Source organism: Hyperoodon ampullatus (genome assembly GCF_949752795.1).
Source record: "Hyperoodon ampullatus genome assembly, chromosome: 3".
NCBI classification, from domain to species: Eukaryota; Metazoa; Chordata; class Mammalia; order Artiodactyla; family Ziphiidae; genus Hyperoodon; species Hyperoodon ampullatus.
The window spans coordinates 14,394,100-14,409,143 of record NC_136916.1 but is presented as its reverse complement, the minus strand read 5'-3'; the positions used below and the strand labels follow the sequence as shown (position 1 = coordinate 14,409,143).

Below are 15,044 nucleotides of genomic sequence, written 5' to 3'. Positions count from 1 at the left end.
TCGCACACTGAACAGGTGTCCTGAAGTCTGGGATGTGGTGGGACCAGCCATCCCCCCTTTCACTCCGATGAACTTCAAGGCAGTGAGACCACTTGCTCTAAAATCCTCACAACCACTGCATCTCCAACCCACGCTTCCTCATTTTCCATGTTCAGTCCGAAGCAGCTTGGAAACAATGGAACTGTATACAAAAGCAAAGCGAAACATCAACTGACATTGTCTTTTAAACTTTCAGCCGCTGTCTTGGTAAAGGCTCCCTTTACACGGCATCCAGCCTCTGTGCCGCAGTGTAAGTATGTGGAGAAACCACTAGTTATCTTTTCCATCCACATACGTGGCCCCGGTCTGCCCTGAATTGGTTTCTCCTTCATTTTCATCCTCTTCCAAATGTTCTCCATCCCTTGTTCCCCTTCTGGTTTCTTTCCTTCTAGACATGGACCCACCTATGAGAGCTGTTTCTTCTTTAGCACCGCAAAGCCTCTCCGCCAGCAGGGTTTACTGCTCAGCCTGTCCTGTCCCCACCACACACGGGTCATATCTCTGGATCCTATGAACCATCGTTAGTGTCTATGCTTCGGTACAGATGGGCGAGACCATCAATATTCCCCTGCTGGTATCTTCTGAGGACTACTTGATCCTTCCTCCATCCTCCACTCAGGTACTTCTTTTTTTTTTTTTTTTTCTCTTTATCTTGTTCAACAGACTCTATTGTCAAGAGTGAAAACTGTTTCATAGTTGTCTTTACATCCCTCAGAATTTTGTATATGATTGCCTTGCATGTGATGTGAGTTCCACAAATATTTGTTTAGTTGAATTACCCAAGTTTACTGTGAGGCCCCATGTTTACATTCTTTAGATGAACACCCCCCAGAAAACCTAAAGTGAGAGTGATAAACACTAAACTGAATACAGATTCTTTATCCTCAAACAGAATACAAGGGGGTGTCACCAAACTGAAATTTAACTTCTACAGAGTCTGCCCTTAGAGTGAACACCATACATAGGATCCCAGCACCATTTTCTCACTGGAGCTTTCCCCATCCCTCCCCTCTTGGTCAAAGTAGAAAGACATTTGGACATGGTGAGTGGGTAACGCACCAGAGATCTGGATGTGTTTGATTCTAGAAATAAGTCACAAATGTAGGCCAAGTTTTACCTGAAGAGACATGGAAAGAAAAAAAAAAACAACAGTTTCTACATACTGAGAACTTGTAGGTACAAGGTGCTGTGCTGAATTCTCTATAAATAACGAGCTCTACTATCACTGCCTCCGATTTACAGATAAGGACAGATGAGGAAACTGTGACAAAGAACTCTTGAGTAACTCTCCCCAGCTAGTGAATGCCAGGGTTGGGATCTGAGGTCAGGCCATTTGGCTCCAGAGTCATTACTCTCTGTGCTGTGCCACCTCTTCAAAATGATTGCTAACCTTTCCTCTTCTTTTCTTTTTAATGTTTTATTTTTATACAATTTCTAAAGGTTACTTTCCATTTACAGTTACCACAAAATATCAGCTATATTCCCCATGTTGTACAGTACATCCTTGAGCCTATCTTACCCCCAAGAGTTTGTACACTCGGGTCCTTCTTTTATGTTACCACCTGTTTTCTCTTAGGGAATTAATTTTTAAATCCTGAGTAGCACTCTCTCCTGACCCACCAGTCTGCACCAGAGAAAGATGCCAGCATTAGGAAGCTTACTGTCAAATAAAGGACTGTTGTATCCTGTTCAGCATAAATGTACTTTTAAAGCCAATCCACACATGTTTATTCAGTGGCTCTTACATACCCATCACTGCAGAAAGAGAAAACAAACTGCTTTTCTTTCAGCATCTGTCAAACTGCCATTATACAGGACACTTCCTGGCCGGCAGCCCCCATGTACAAATTATAGGTACTTTCACTGACCGCTCAGCCCCTCGGGTACATATGACACAAGAGGCACACAAATAAACCAGCTTCCTCACTCCTGGCCAACTAAACCTGACATTACATAACTACCATATAAAAAATAAAAATAAAGACCACAGAGGCAAACCCTCTAAATAGGATTTTTCTTGTTTAGCAGCCTCTGAGGAAGAACTGTTCTAATACGGTGTTTCTATTCCTGACAGGAATAACCCTTAATTATTATGTGCCTTAAGCATCTAGACATTTTAAAATAGAATTTGACTTAATGTTAAGAAAATCAGGGACCTCCCTGGTGGCAATGTTAAGAAAATCAGGGACCTCCCTGGTGACGCAGTGGTTAAGAGTCCACCTGCCGGTGCAGGGAACACAGGTTCGAGCCCTGGTCCAGGAGGATCCCATATGCCACAGAGCAACTAAGCCCGTGCACCACAACTACTGAGCCTGAGCTCTAGAGCCCGCGAGCCACAACTATTGAGCCCGTGTGCCACAACTACGGGGGCCCACGCACCTAGAGCCTGTGCTCTGCAACGGGGGAAGTGACCGCGATGAGAAGCCTGTGCACCGCAACGAAGAGTAGCCCCCGCTCACCGCAACTGGAGAAGGCCCGCGTGCAGCAACGAAGACCCAACACAGCCAACAATAAATTAATTAATTTGAAAAAAAGAAAATCAGATAACTACGTCAGTGACAACAGAGAAGACTTTAGCACAGTGAGAGAGAGCGCGCGCTCGCTCTGGCATGGGGGATGGGGAGGGGAGGAGGAGGAAGCACAGATCCTGCTGAGTTGTTTTTGAAGTTCTGGAAATCTGGGAGAAAAGACAGGATCGAAGAAAGTCACTAAAGAAAATTAAATTATTCCGTAAGAGAATGTAAAGACTTTTCATTTCTCAGGGATTAATGCGGTAATCCCTGATTACGTTTGTTTCAGGAGATAAATAAATCATACTTATTTCTGGGAAAAAATATATGGATAGGCAAGTAAATGGCTACATGGCCTGATGTCTACAATACAGGAGTTTGTCCCGAGACTTTTGAAAAACACAGTTGAAACAAAATGATTTTACCTACCCCCTCTGTAGACAACATTACTCTTGTCACCTTTTGTTTGGCTGCATGACAGTGACCAATAATCTAGCTATAAATGTCAATATTTCACTTATCAGAGGAAGTGGTAGCTATTGTTCATGCGCACTGTCAGCCCAGGCATGGCCAGCTCCACTGGGATCACCACACGGACCCTCATGGAAAGCAAGTCTGTTCCTTCCTGTTGAGTCTGCTCTCTCAGTGAGGGATGCCTGAGGCTGAGCTGTACAGCTCAGCCAGCCAAAGGTGCTTGCTGCACCCCCAAGAGAGCTGCTGGGCAGTGGGCTCTATGGGGGGACACTCACCAAGCACATGGTAGGTGCCAAGGTGTACGAAGGTGATTGGGACCGTTCCTGCCCTCAAGAATGTAATTTGCTGATAGGGGAGACTTGCTTATTTAAACAAAAAACAATCTAGAGAGTTAAATCAATGATCCTTCCATAAATAGGTCCTCCCACCCACCTCCTGTGTGCAGGCTGTCAACCATTTATATGTCTCACCCAACTTCTACTGATTGACAACATAGACATGGTGGGTTTAGATGGTCATTCTTGTCATAACGGGATAGGAAGGTTCATGATATGAAAGGGAGGCGCTGTCTTGAGGACGCAAACAAGATGTCTGATGAGGACAGTGAGAAGCAAGCCTGTTGTATAATTATGAATTTGACTAGCTTTAGTCCCTGGTTCCTGCAACATACTCTAAATAGTTGGAATTTCCCTGGTAACTGGAAATATCTTTGATATTCATGAGCCCCAGGGTCCATACCTGAGTTGTGCTAACAAGATGCTCAGGGTGGGGCTGGCCACTCTAGAAATCATGGGATTAGAGGGCTGGAGCTTTGAGTCCGTGAGGTAAGTGGACCTCCTCTAGGGAGGGGAGAGGGAATGGAGTCTGAATAATCTCAGAGTCATCACGCCTGCGCAAGGAAACCCCACTAAAAACTCTGGTCACCAAAGCTCCAGATTTGGCGGAGATTCCTGGCTGTGACTGCATGGACGTGTTGGGAGGGAGGGAGACAGACCCCTCCTGATTCCACAGGGTGAGGGCAGGGAAGCTCCATGTCCAGGACCCTCCCAGACCTGGTCCTACGTGTCTCCTCACTTGACTGGTCCTGCCTTATGTCCTGTATGATAAAACAATAATCTTAAGTATAAGACTTTCCCGAGTTCTGTGAGTCATTCTAGGAAACTGTCAAATCTGAAGGGGTTGTGGGACCCCCTCCCCAAATTTGTAGCTAGTTGGTCAGAAGTGTGGTTGTCCTGGGGACACCTGAACTTGCAGTGGCATCTGAAGCAAAGGCTGTCTTGTTGGGGACTGCACCTTTACTCATGGAGTGGTTAGTGTCAGAATTGCACTGCAACCCCCATTCTCAATTCCTGAAACACAAGCCAGAAATAATCCCTTTAGAAGCAAAGCTCAGCTGATTTGACTTCCCCACCCTCAACCCAGCTCCAACCTCAGGCTAAGAACTTCCATGGTCCAATCTCAGCAGGAAACCACCTTGAATGGGAAGACAAACACAGTTCTAGTACAAGGCAGGCTTTTTGATTAAGTGATATAACTGAAATATAAAAACTACAATGGGCACACAGAGAAAGAGTCCAGTAATTGACTGAGAGATTCAGAATGGCTTCACAAAGGTTGTCATGGCTGTGTGCCTTAAAGGTGAAAGCAATTTTAAAACAAGGGAGGACAGGATGGCTTAAGAACAGTGTAAGGAAAGAGTTAAATCACTGTGTCAAGTTTAATAACAATGAATATCCTATCCAACTTTTATTACCTCCTTACTGTGGCTAAACTTATTATTTTGATATTCCAATGAACCTTAACCCTATGAGGTAGAGTCTATCATGATACCCATTTTACAGGTGAGGCTACTGAGACTTTGGTTAGGAAACCTGATGAAGGCATCAGAGCTGGCAGTCCAGTGTGGCTGGAGAGGAGGGTGAAAGGAAGTGGATAAAGTACGAAAAGCCCTGAGTATCTATCAGAAACCCAATTTTTTTTCTTCTGTAGGCAGTGGGGAGCCATCAGAGGTGTGTGTAAAGGAATAATATGACCAGAACTGTGGTTTCAAAAGATAAACTGCAGTGGCAGGAAAAGCATTCACAAAGAGAAAGACTAGAACAGGGAGACCAGGTAGGGAATGATGGTCTGATCACTGGCCAAACAGGATGAGAGCCGGAAGCAGGGTGAGGACAGAGGGAATGAACACGTGGGGATGGGGAAGGAGGACAAGGATGTCTAGAAGATGACAGAGAGACACGGGGCTCTGGGTGGATGGTCGGAAGAGCAGCCAGGAGGAGATGGGGCAGGCATCCAAACAGACCATCAGAAATACACCTGGGGACCTCACTGGTGGTCCAGTGATAAAGAATCCGCCTTCCAATGCAGGAGACATGGGTTCGATCCCTGGTCGGGGAACTAAGATCCCACATGTCGCTGGGCAACTAAGCCCGAGTGCCACAACGACCGAGCTCGCCCACCTCAACTAGAGCCCTCATGCCGCAAACTACAGAGGCCATGCACCCTGGAGCCCGCATGCCACAACTAGAGAGAGAAAACCCACATGCCACAACTAGAGAGAATTCTGCACGCTGCAATGACGAGCCCACAATGCAATGAAAGATCCCACATGCTGCAACTAAGACCCGATGCAGCCAAAAAAATAAAGAAAATAAATGAATAAACATACATCTGTTTCTATGTCTTTCTGTACTGATGTGTGCGTTTACTGCACCGTTCCTTTTTTTTTTAACACCTTTATTAGAGTATAATTGCTTTACCATGGTGTGTTAGTTTCTGCTTTATAACAAAGTGAATCAGCTATACATAAACATATATCCCCATATCTCCTCCCTCTTGCGTCTCCCTCCCACCCTCTCTATCCCACCCTTCTAGGTGGTCACAAAGCACCGAGCTGATCTCCCTGTGTTATACAGCTGCTTCCCACTAGCTATCTATTTTACGTTTGGTAGTGTATATATGTCCATGCCACTCTCTCACTTCGTCCCAGCTTACCCTTCCCCCTCCCCATGTCCTCAAGTCCATTCTCTCTGTCTGTGTCTTTAGTCCTGTCCTGCCCCTAGGTTCTTCAGAACCTTTTTTTTTTTTAGGTTCCATATATATGTGTTAGCATACGGTATTTATTTTTCTCTTTCTGACTGACTTCACTCTATATGACAGTCTCTAGGTCCACTTCACTCTATATGACAGTCTCTAGGTCCACCCACCTCACTACAAATAACTCAGTTTCGTTTCTTTTTATGGCTGGGTAATGTTCCATCGTATATATGTACCACGCTATTCTTGAGGCTCCCGTGTGCTGCCTGAATTTGGTGGAGTTCACACTCTTGATACAACAACAGATAATGAAGTCAGATTTCAAGACGGAATTCAATGTTGGCGGGCAGCCATTTAACTCCACATCCCACATCTCTGGCCCTAGGCTGCATACAGCCATTCCACGCCTCCACGCTCTCTGTGTGGTTGACCGGCGCCTGCTCTGGATGGATAATGAGCATCAGAGGGGCCCATCAAGGATTTTTGTCTAAATGACTTTTTAGACTGCCGAGCTGAAGCAGAAGTACACCAGGCCACCGGTCTACAAATAGGTCTGAGGCTATTCAAAAGTACACACATCTAACTAAGTTTTCTTCTAGCTCCTCCTAGGATTTGACGGGAATGAGTCGACAGAGTGTGGAAAAGTAAACAGAAGCTGAACACAACGTGACTCCCTCAAGGACTCCACTAAGAAAAACACACAGCTGACCACAGATAAAATTAATGCTGGGTTTCCAGTGCTGGAATAAACAATCCTTGCCATTCAAACCTGGTCCTTCCCACAATTTCCTGTTTTCTGGTTATGTCTGTGCCCTATGTCTAGGTTCGATGAGAGAGGCTGTGGAACGGTTGGATTCATTAGCAGAACTTTAGAATCAATAATCATCCTTCTACCAAGTCCTCAGAATGTTCTGGGCACTTAGCTCATAAATATTATTCTAGCTCCCACTTCCCACACTGCAAAAAGCCTAGCTCTTCCTAACAATGCTGACTAGAGGAGAACGAAACAGAAAAGAAGAGAAAAGAAATTCGACTTCCCGTTCCTAGGGAGACGGAGCTTTAAGGGGGACCTGAAGCTCTGGAGGACAAGGGTGTCATGTGTGGGTATGTCTGCTTCTCTCTCACTCCTGACATTCCCAGGAAACACTCATCCTTTAAAGCACTCATCTGAAAATGTTTAAAGACATACCAAAATGCACTCTTATACACGCCCCTGACACATAATCAATACCCTTTTAAGCACACACATCTGTATCTTGCATTAACCTTGCATCTCACCATAATTTAGGAGATACTGCTGTGCTTCATCTCCAAATGTTTTCTAATCTGACATCACTCTGTAACAGATAGATCACCATCAAGAGACGAAACATTTTCAAATGTGGCAGAACTCAGGACATGATTTGTAAATACGGTCTTCTACAATTTCAAAGGATACTAAAATTCATTCTACGTCATCGATGGTTCCATTAGGTAGCTGAGAATCAGATCATTTTGCATATACACTGGAACCTTTTTATTTGGTTCAAATAAAGTGTCTCCTTCCCTCACTTTCAATCATCCAGTTTTAACAAAACAAAAAACAACTGTCATCCTCCCACATCAGATCTGTGTGCAAAAGGTCTAATTTTTTCTAGGCAGTACGTAACCAAGAAGTCAGATGAGGCAGATTATAACTGATGCAAACTAGAACCCCTACATATCACAATATCCTCCCATAGAAACGGTTGCCTGTAACATTTTCTCCTCTCTTTAAGGAGGAGATATGAGACAACAGCTTTCAATTTATTATAAATAAGGGAGGGGACTAACATTTGGGTACTAATAGGTGTCATTTGATGTGCTGAGGCTTACAAATATTTCCCCCTTTTCATTTCTCTAAAGTTCCTCTTAGGTAGAAATTATCCCATTTTACAGATTATAATTAAACTCAAAAGAAACTAAATGAGCATCCATAAAGAATCTTTTAGAAAGGTATCATATTTTGAAACCAAGCCTGTAAGCAGTGAAAGGAAATTCCACCACCTTCACTTTGTTTGTATTTATTTATTTATTTATTGGCTGTGTTGGGTCTTTGTTGCTGCACACAGGCTTCCTCTAGTTGAGGCGAGCGGGGGCTACCCTTTGTTGCGGTGCGCAGGCTTCTCATTGTGGTGGCTTCTCTTGTTGTGGAGCACGGGTTCTAGGCGTGCGAGCTTCAGTAGCTTTGGCACACGGGCTCATTAGTTGTGGTTTGCGGGCTCTAGAGCGCAGGCTCAGCAGTTGTGGCGCATGGGCTTAGTTGCTCCGCAGCATGTGGGATCTTCCCGGACCAGGGCTCGAACCCGTGTCTCCTGCATTGGCAAGCGGATTCTTAACCACTGCACCACCTGGGAAGCCCACCACGTTCACTCTGGATTGGCAAAGGTGAGCCTACTCCTTTGGTGGGAAGACTTTACCCCTTGGTATTCAGATCTGGTGAAGCTTGGCCCCCAGACCACCATTCAGGCTCTGCAAGACCTATTCTCAAGCCAACTCTGCTAGATGCCCAGCCTCAGGAGGAACTCAGCTGGACCACACCCTGAACTGGTGGGGGAGGCAGGGACCACACTGCAGCATAACCATCACATTCCCTGATGCAGCTAATCTCTATTGAGTGCTGACTGCCAGGCTCTGCGGAGATGGGGTGAGCAAGACAGATGCCCTCAGAGCCACCCTACACTGGAAGAGGGTGCAGACAGGTAGGCTCGTGGTTCCTTCGTAGGATGGTGAGGGCTCTGAGGGCTGAGCTGAGTCCTGAGGGACGGCTGGCGTGGGGTAGGGTGTGGCTGGCACAGACAGAGAGAGTGGAAGCAGTGGCTGCCTGAATCCATGGACTTTCGGCATAGCATTGTACATGCCAGCGGCTTCCAATGCTCTGCGATGTGTGGGGCGTTAAGAATATGGAACTAAGCTAGTGTTTCTCAAACTTTTTTTGACCATATCTTCCAGCAAAAATATGTTTTACATCATGATGCAGTACACACGTTACACATATAACTAGGAAAAGAACATTTGCCAAAACAATACTCTTCCCACTACTCAAACCCATTCTGGTATTGTCTCTCTTCTTTCTGTCTCTCTCTTTTTCTTTCAGTTCTAGATACAACCCTCGAATGGGTGGCAACCCATAGTGTGAAAAATACTGGTATAAACCTTTTAATAGGCATGACTGTCATTTCTTTGATATACAGTTGACCCTTGAACAACATGGGTTTGAACTGTGATACACGGATTTTTTTCAATAAATACTACAGTACAACCCGATGCCTGGTTGCTTGAATCCGAGGATGTGGAACCACAGATGCGGAGAGGGCTGACCGTGGACTTGAGCAGCCTTGGATTTTGGTATCCGAGGGACGGTCCTGAAACCAATCCTTCATGGATACTGAGGAACTTCTTCTTCTGCCTTCTATCCTCCTTTTCTTCCTTCACTCCTCAAAAAAGTACTGCCAAAGAAATAAGAACACTACAGTTTCCTGAAGGTCTGTTATGTGCCAGAAATTGGGCTGGAACCTTGACATGCCCTGTCTCACTCATCCTCACACGGCCCTGCGGGTTAAGCATTACTATTCCCATTTTACAGATGAGAAAGCTGAAGCTCAGTGATCAAAAGACTCGTTCAGTGGACCACGACGGAGTCAGGATTTGAATCCAGTTCTGTCTTGCTTCAAATCTCCAATCACCCTACTGTGCCTTTTATGAAAAGTTCTTAAGTAATTAAAGCTAACGTAATAGCAAGAATTTCTTAAGTCCCCTTGAGATAACTCAAGTCCTTGGAGTGTTATGGAACCAGGTTTGGGAGGCCTCAGCAGAGATAAGGGAAATATGAGGTGGAAAATATCTCAGGTTTAAATTTAATTTCCTTCCACGTCCTCTGAGCACCCCTTAGTAAAGGCACTTGTGGCGAGTCACCAACAGAGAAATGGTGAGTGAGAGCTACTGGGGGGCTGGCCTAGGCAATCCCCCTCAAGGCAGGCAGGATGAACAGAGCTGCCTGTTCTGAGTGGCTCATACCAGGAGCACCTTGCCCGGCATCTTCCAGGCTGTAGACAGCCCATACATATTCACAAAACGGAACGCTAACAAGGGCAGAGCGAAAGTAAACACGGAGCATGGCTCCTGCTGGTTTATTTTTCAATTGGTCCAAAATTACGTTAAGCGAAACTATCTGTTGAGAAGGAAGCGTCTTTGGAAGGATAACTAAACGTATTTATAGCACAGACACTTGTGTTCTTTCAGGCCCCTAGCTGAAGATACATTTGACACAGATACAAGGGATATTTAACGTGAGCAGGTCAGGACAAATGTTCAGCCCCCCCAAAAAATCTCTGCAAAAGTGACGATTTGGGGAAATTATTGGCAATGCTCTGCGAAGCAACTGCATCATAAACTGAGCCTTCCCCTGACTTAAAACAACTTGATGCTTGGCGACAGTACATTAACTGGCCAGTCACTGGCACCGCTATTTCTAAGTGATGATACTGCTCGGTATACTTTAAGAACTGATGTATTTTCTACAAACACATAATAAATGCAATTCTGACACCTACAATAAGTTAAATTATTTATTTGACAAATGGCCTTTAGGGTTTATATACTTTGTGGGGCTTGCTGGGTAGCAATACATTTACAGTTTAACTTGGCATACCAGCTCACATACAAATATGAGCCGTTTTTTGTCTAATCAGCTAGTGTTATTTTCCTAGCACCTCTTAGCAATAAAAATATTGCCAAGTCCTCTTTTCTTTGCAAGTTCCACGATGGGAAAAAAATCCTGAACGTGCAAAAGAATCCACTGCCTGCTGACGAAACATAAAGGCTTATGAAAACATGGCATGTCCTCAAGTAGATCAGTTTGTTTTTAAATGTTTTAGTAGGGTACACTGCTGCATTAGGAACTAAATGTATATCATGCCTAATCTTACATCTAGCGTGTACTATACTTTGACCATTCTATCAAAAGATCAAAATTTAAATATTAGGTAAATTATATTTTATACATGTTCTCCTTTGCATGAAGTCAAACAGGAAACTTGTTTCTTCTCTAAACACACAAGAATATAAACAAGCAACATATTTAGACCGAAGAAAATACTTACTACTTCATTCCATTTAAAAAAATGCCCCTGGGTATCAATTAAAATAAAAAGCCTTTATGTTTTCTTAAAACAATCCTAAATGTCTGCTTGTGCTTTCAAATATTTTCAGCATATTTTAATAGTTATTTTAAAGTTTCTTAAGTTAATTACATGTTATTTTTACAAGAAATGCTACTTAAATACTCTTCCTGAAAGCTCTAAGAGGTTATGTAAAACAACAGAAATGACAGCAGAAATTAAAGAACTGATATTGAATCTCCAATAATCAAAAGTTGCCGTTTTCATAACAATTGAATGTAAAGTATGAACCTTAATTGGATCCTGGATTTTTTTTTTTAAAGCTATAAAAGACATCCTTCGGACAATGAGGGAAATGTGAATATGGGCCAGATTTTAGAAGTTATTATGAAATTTTTGTTAATTTTCTGAAGTGTGATATTGGCTCTGTGATTCTCTAAGAAAAATATCCTTATTCTTAGTACATGCATAAGGTCCTTTTTAAGAATGAAATATCTTGTTGCGTGAAACCAGCCTGATGCCTAAAACTAACAAATGGTCCAAAAATAATAAATGTATCTGTACATATACTAGATAAAAACATGAAGCAAATACTGCAAAATGTTAATAAGAGTTACATCTCAGTGGAGGATATACAGACGTTCATTGCATTCTTCTTTTAACCATTTTGTATATGAAAATTTTCACAATAAAAAGTTGCAGTGGGGGAAGAATAGTCATTTTCATTTAAGCATGTATGTGTATTCACTCCTGAGCCAAACTACGGGCAGAAAAAATATTACTTTATATGGACACAGAATGTTTCATTTTCCAGTAGCAGTATACTTCAGAGAATCAGTTTTCCACCACTGACCCAGAGAAATTATGGCAGCCCTTCTGGCCAAGATCACAGGGAACAGCTGATTGGCATACACCACCTGATTTAGAGCAGAGGCATCAGGATCCCCAAAGGGTAATCCATGCTGACCAGTGAATTTACACGCCAGCCTGTGCCCTTGGAAAACTAAGGGTGGAGAATAGGGGCCTTCCAGCATGGAACCTTTACAGCAGACAGAACCTGCAACTTTGCTAGGCTCGTTTTCTGGGAGACAGCATATCAAGCTGTGACATGAACGTAAAGCTAAATTAAACATTTAAACCATCGATTCTACTCATTCACCCACTAAAGATGGATTTCTGTCTTACCTTGTCTCTCTGCTCCATAAAGTGGACTACAAGGTTCGACATTCAGCAAAAAAAATCTGAGATGCTACTCCCAAAACTCAACTTAAACCTACTAACAAAGCACTAGAATTATGTAAGAAATTTTAGAGAGAAAACCTGTAAGCATTCCATTTAGATATAACGAAAGTATTAAAAAATAAGACTCAGACCTATGAAACAACATAGCAGGATGTTTCTTATCTACAAACAGAGGTTTTTTTGTTTTGGGGTCCAAATCTCAACAGTTCTGGGCACTAGTTCGCTACGAAGTCAGAGGGCCAACCAGCCGTCCATGACTTGCTGCAGAATCTGATATTCTTTTTTAACTGGAGTGAACTGAAACTCAGCAGTAAGCATTGAACTTTCAAGTGGCCCGACGCAAAGACTCCACTTCAGTTACACTTCTTTTTTCTGTCCTTTTATCGTCTCTTTGTCTCCCTCATTCAATGCTTTATCTGTATGTGTGTGTATATGTGTGTCTTGTGTGTGTGTGTATATATATGTTTATGTGTATATATACACACACATAAACACATTATGCATACATATACACATATATTTATATATTTGTTGCTGTCTTCTCCTTTTATTTTTCCTGTCTTTCCTCTTCTTTTTTTTTTTTTTTTTTTTTTTTTTTTTTTTTTTTTTGCGGTATGCGGGCCTCTCGCTGTTGTGGCCTCTCCCGTTGCGGAGCACAGGCTCCGGACGCGCAGGCTCAGCGGCCATGGCTCACAGGCCCAGCCGCTCCGCGGCATGTGGGATCCTCCCAGACCGGGGCACGAACCCGTGTCCCCTGCATCGGCAGGCAGACTCTCAACCACTGCGCCACCAGGGAAGCCCTTTCCTCTTCTTGTCTTTCCTCTTCCCCTCCCAATTCCTCCAGAACCACCCAAAGGCCTTGGTAAAACCCAGTTAAACTTCAGGCTGTGAAGCTCTAAAGAATCCTGATGTGGCCCATGAAGCCTGATGGAATCAGGCCACAGGCTAGAAGAGTTACGGGAAGAATGGTTCACTTTCCTTTAACCAAAGAACAATCATCCTGTTTATGGGTTGTCGAGGGCCCCTTCCCTTCTAGGGACAGCTACCTACCTTTGATCTTTAACCAGCCCTCTACACCTCTCTTTAAGAGAAGCAGGCGACCAGGACACTGGAATCTCATTTATTGCTTCATGTTATTCTAGTAAGAGGCACGATACAGGAGAGCTGAAAACATCAATGGCTTGGGACTATCTGTGGACTTCACTTATCCAAATCATGAATTCTGTTCAATGCCACCATTTTCTGATTTCTTGAAAAGTTTCTGGTGTATTTGTAAGCACTAAGCTAGGACCGAAGGAAATACAAAGAGATTTTTTTTTTTAGGTTATTCATCAGAGAGGTATGAGCGCATTACATTCATTTACCAAAAATTTACTGTCTATGAAAACTCACTCCCGTGAGTGAAGCGTGAATTAACCATGGGCCCTCCATCTCCAGGAGACCTGAATAAACCTGTTTCCAAAACTCCAGGGAGAATGAATCTCTGGCAATGCTCCAGCCAGAAGGCGAGGGATCCTCTGCCGCCTCCAGGCTGGAGAAGCCCCCACAAGGGAACCAGGAAGAAGGCGGCTCAGCAATCAGGGCCAAGAGCGCACCGGTGAAAATAATCTGGGCGGAGGGATGCTCAAAAAGTGGAGAAACACATGCTGAGGGCGGCAAGGTAGCCATTTGGAAGCACTGAACAATGTTTACAGTTTGCAGGCTCTAGGAGTGATCTGAGCCCCTTACCGAGGCTTATCCTCTCAATGCCTCAATTTCTTCATTGACAAATGGGGAAAATAATAGTACTCCTCAAAGTCACAGGGTCTGTAATGATTAAACGAGTCAGTAATGCATAAAGTGCTTAGAATAGGGCCTAGCACATGGTAAACACTGCATAAATGCTACCTAATCACTAGTCTTATAGGCTGGAAGCATGCCAATGGAAAAGCCTACTAAAGAAAACTTACCTTCTTTAATCCCCACCAAGAGACCTACTACTAACCAGCTGGAAATACCCAGGTCTCAATTCTTTGGTTCCCTTTTTAAGCTCCAGCATCTCTGGAGTGGTCTCAGCTAAAGCCAAAGGAGCAAGACTCCTTTCTCTCAGCAACGAGGTTCGGGCAGAAAATGCAGTATGGCAACATCATAGGATAAAATGGAAACTGACATATGAATAAAATGCCCATCTATCTGACATGCCTTTCAGAGCCCAGGTGTTCTCAGTGTGTAAGTTCTGCAAGCTTCTAACAAATGCCCCTACGTCTGCAACACTGTGAACCTCAAGAACCAACCTTCTGGTTGAATACACACACAAATTACCCTGCACATTAGAAAGACATAAATGCAATGAACTTCAACAAACTACATGGCCCCAACGTATGCGGCATACACAGGTAACTGGCCACTGCCACATCTGGGTGACACAGCAAGTCAATTCTTCAGAACAGGCGAATCCACTCACGTCCATGTTCTGCTGCTGCGCCACACCTGGCACACTATGTTGACAATACTTACGCGTTACAGTAGGGCTTCTTTTCATAGCCTTTGTAGTTGTTCATGTTGAGAGCCATCTTGCAGACTTCACAATGGAAGCATCCCTTATGCCAATACTGAAAAAAATAAA

The 15,044-nt window shown here is 43.7% G+C and overlaps 1 protein-coding gene across 1 annotated transcript in view; it reads right to left on the bottom strand.

Moving 5' to 3' along the window:
• The window catches only part of NEBL (nebulette), a gene marked incomplete at its 3' end in the record, with an annotated part of 349,160 nt that overhangs the window by 332,773 nt on the left and 1,343 nt on the right, over positions 1–15,044 (bottom strand). The window contains exon 2 of the mRNA XM_079700816.1: positions 14,936–15,030. Coding sequence (XP_079556942.1) covers positions 14,936–15,030 — 95 coding nt within the window. The remainder of the gene's footprint in view (positions 1–14,935; positions 15,031–15,044) is intronic.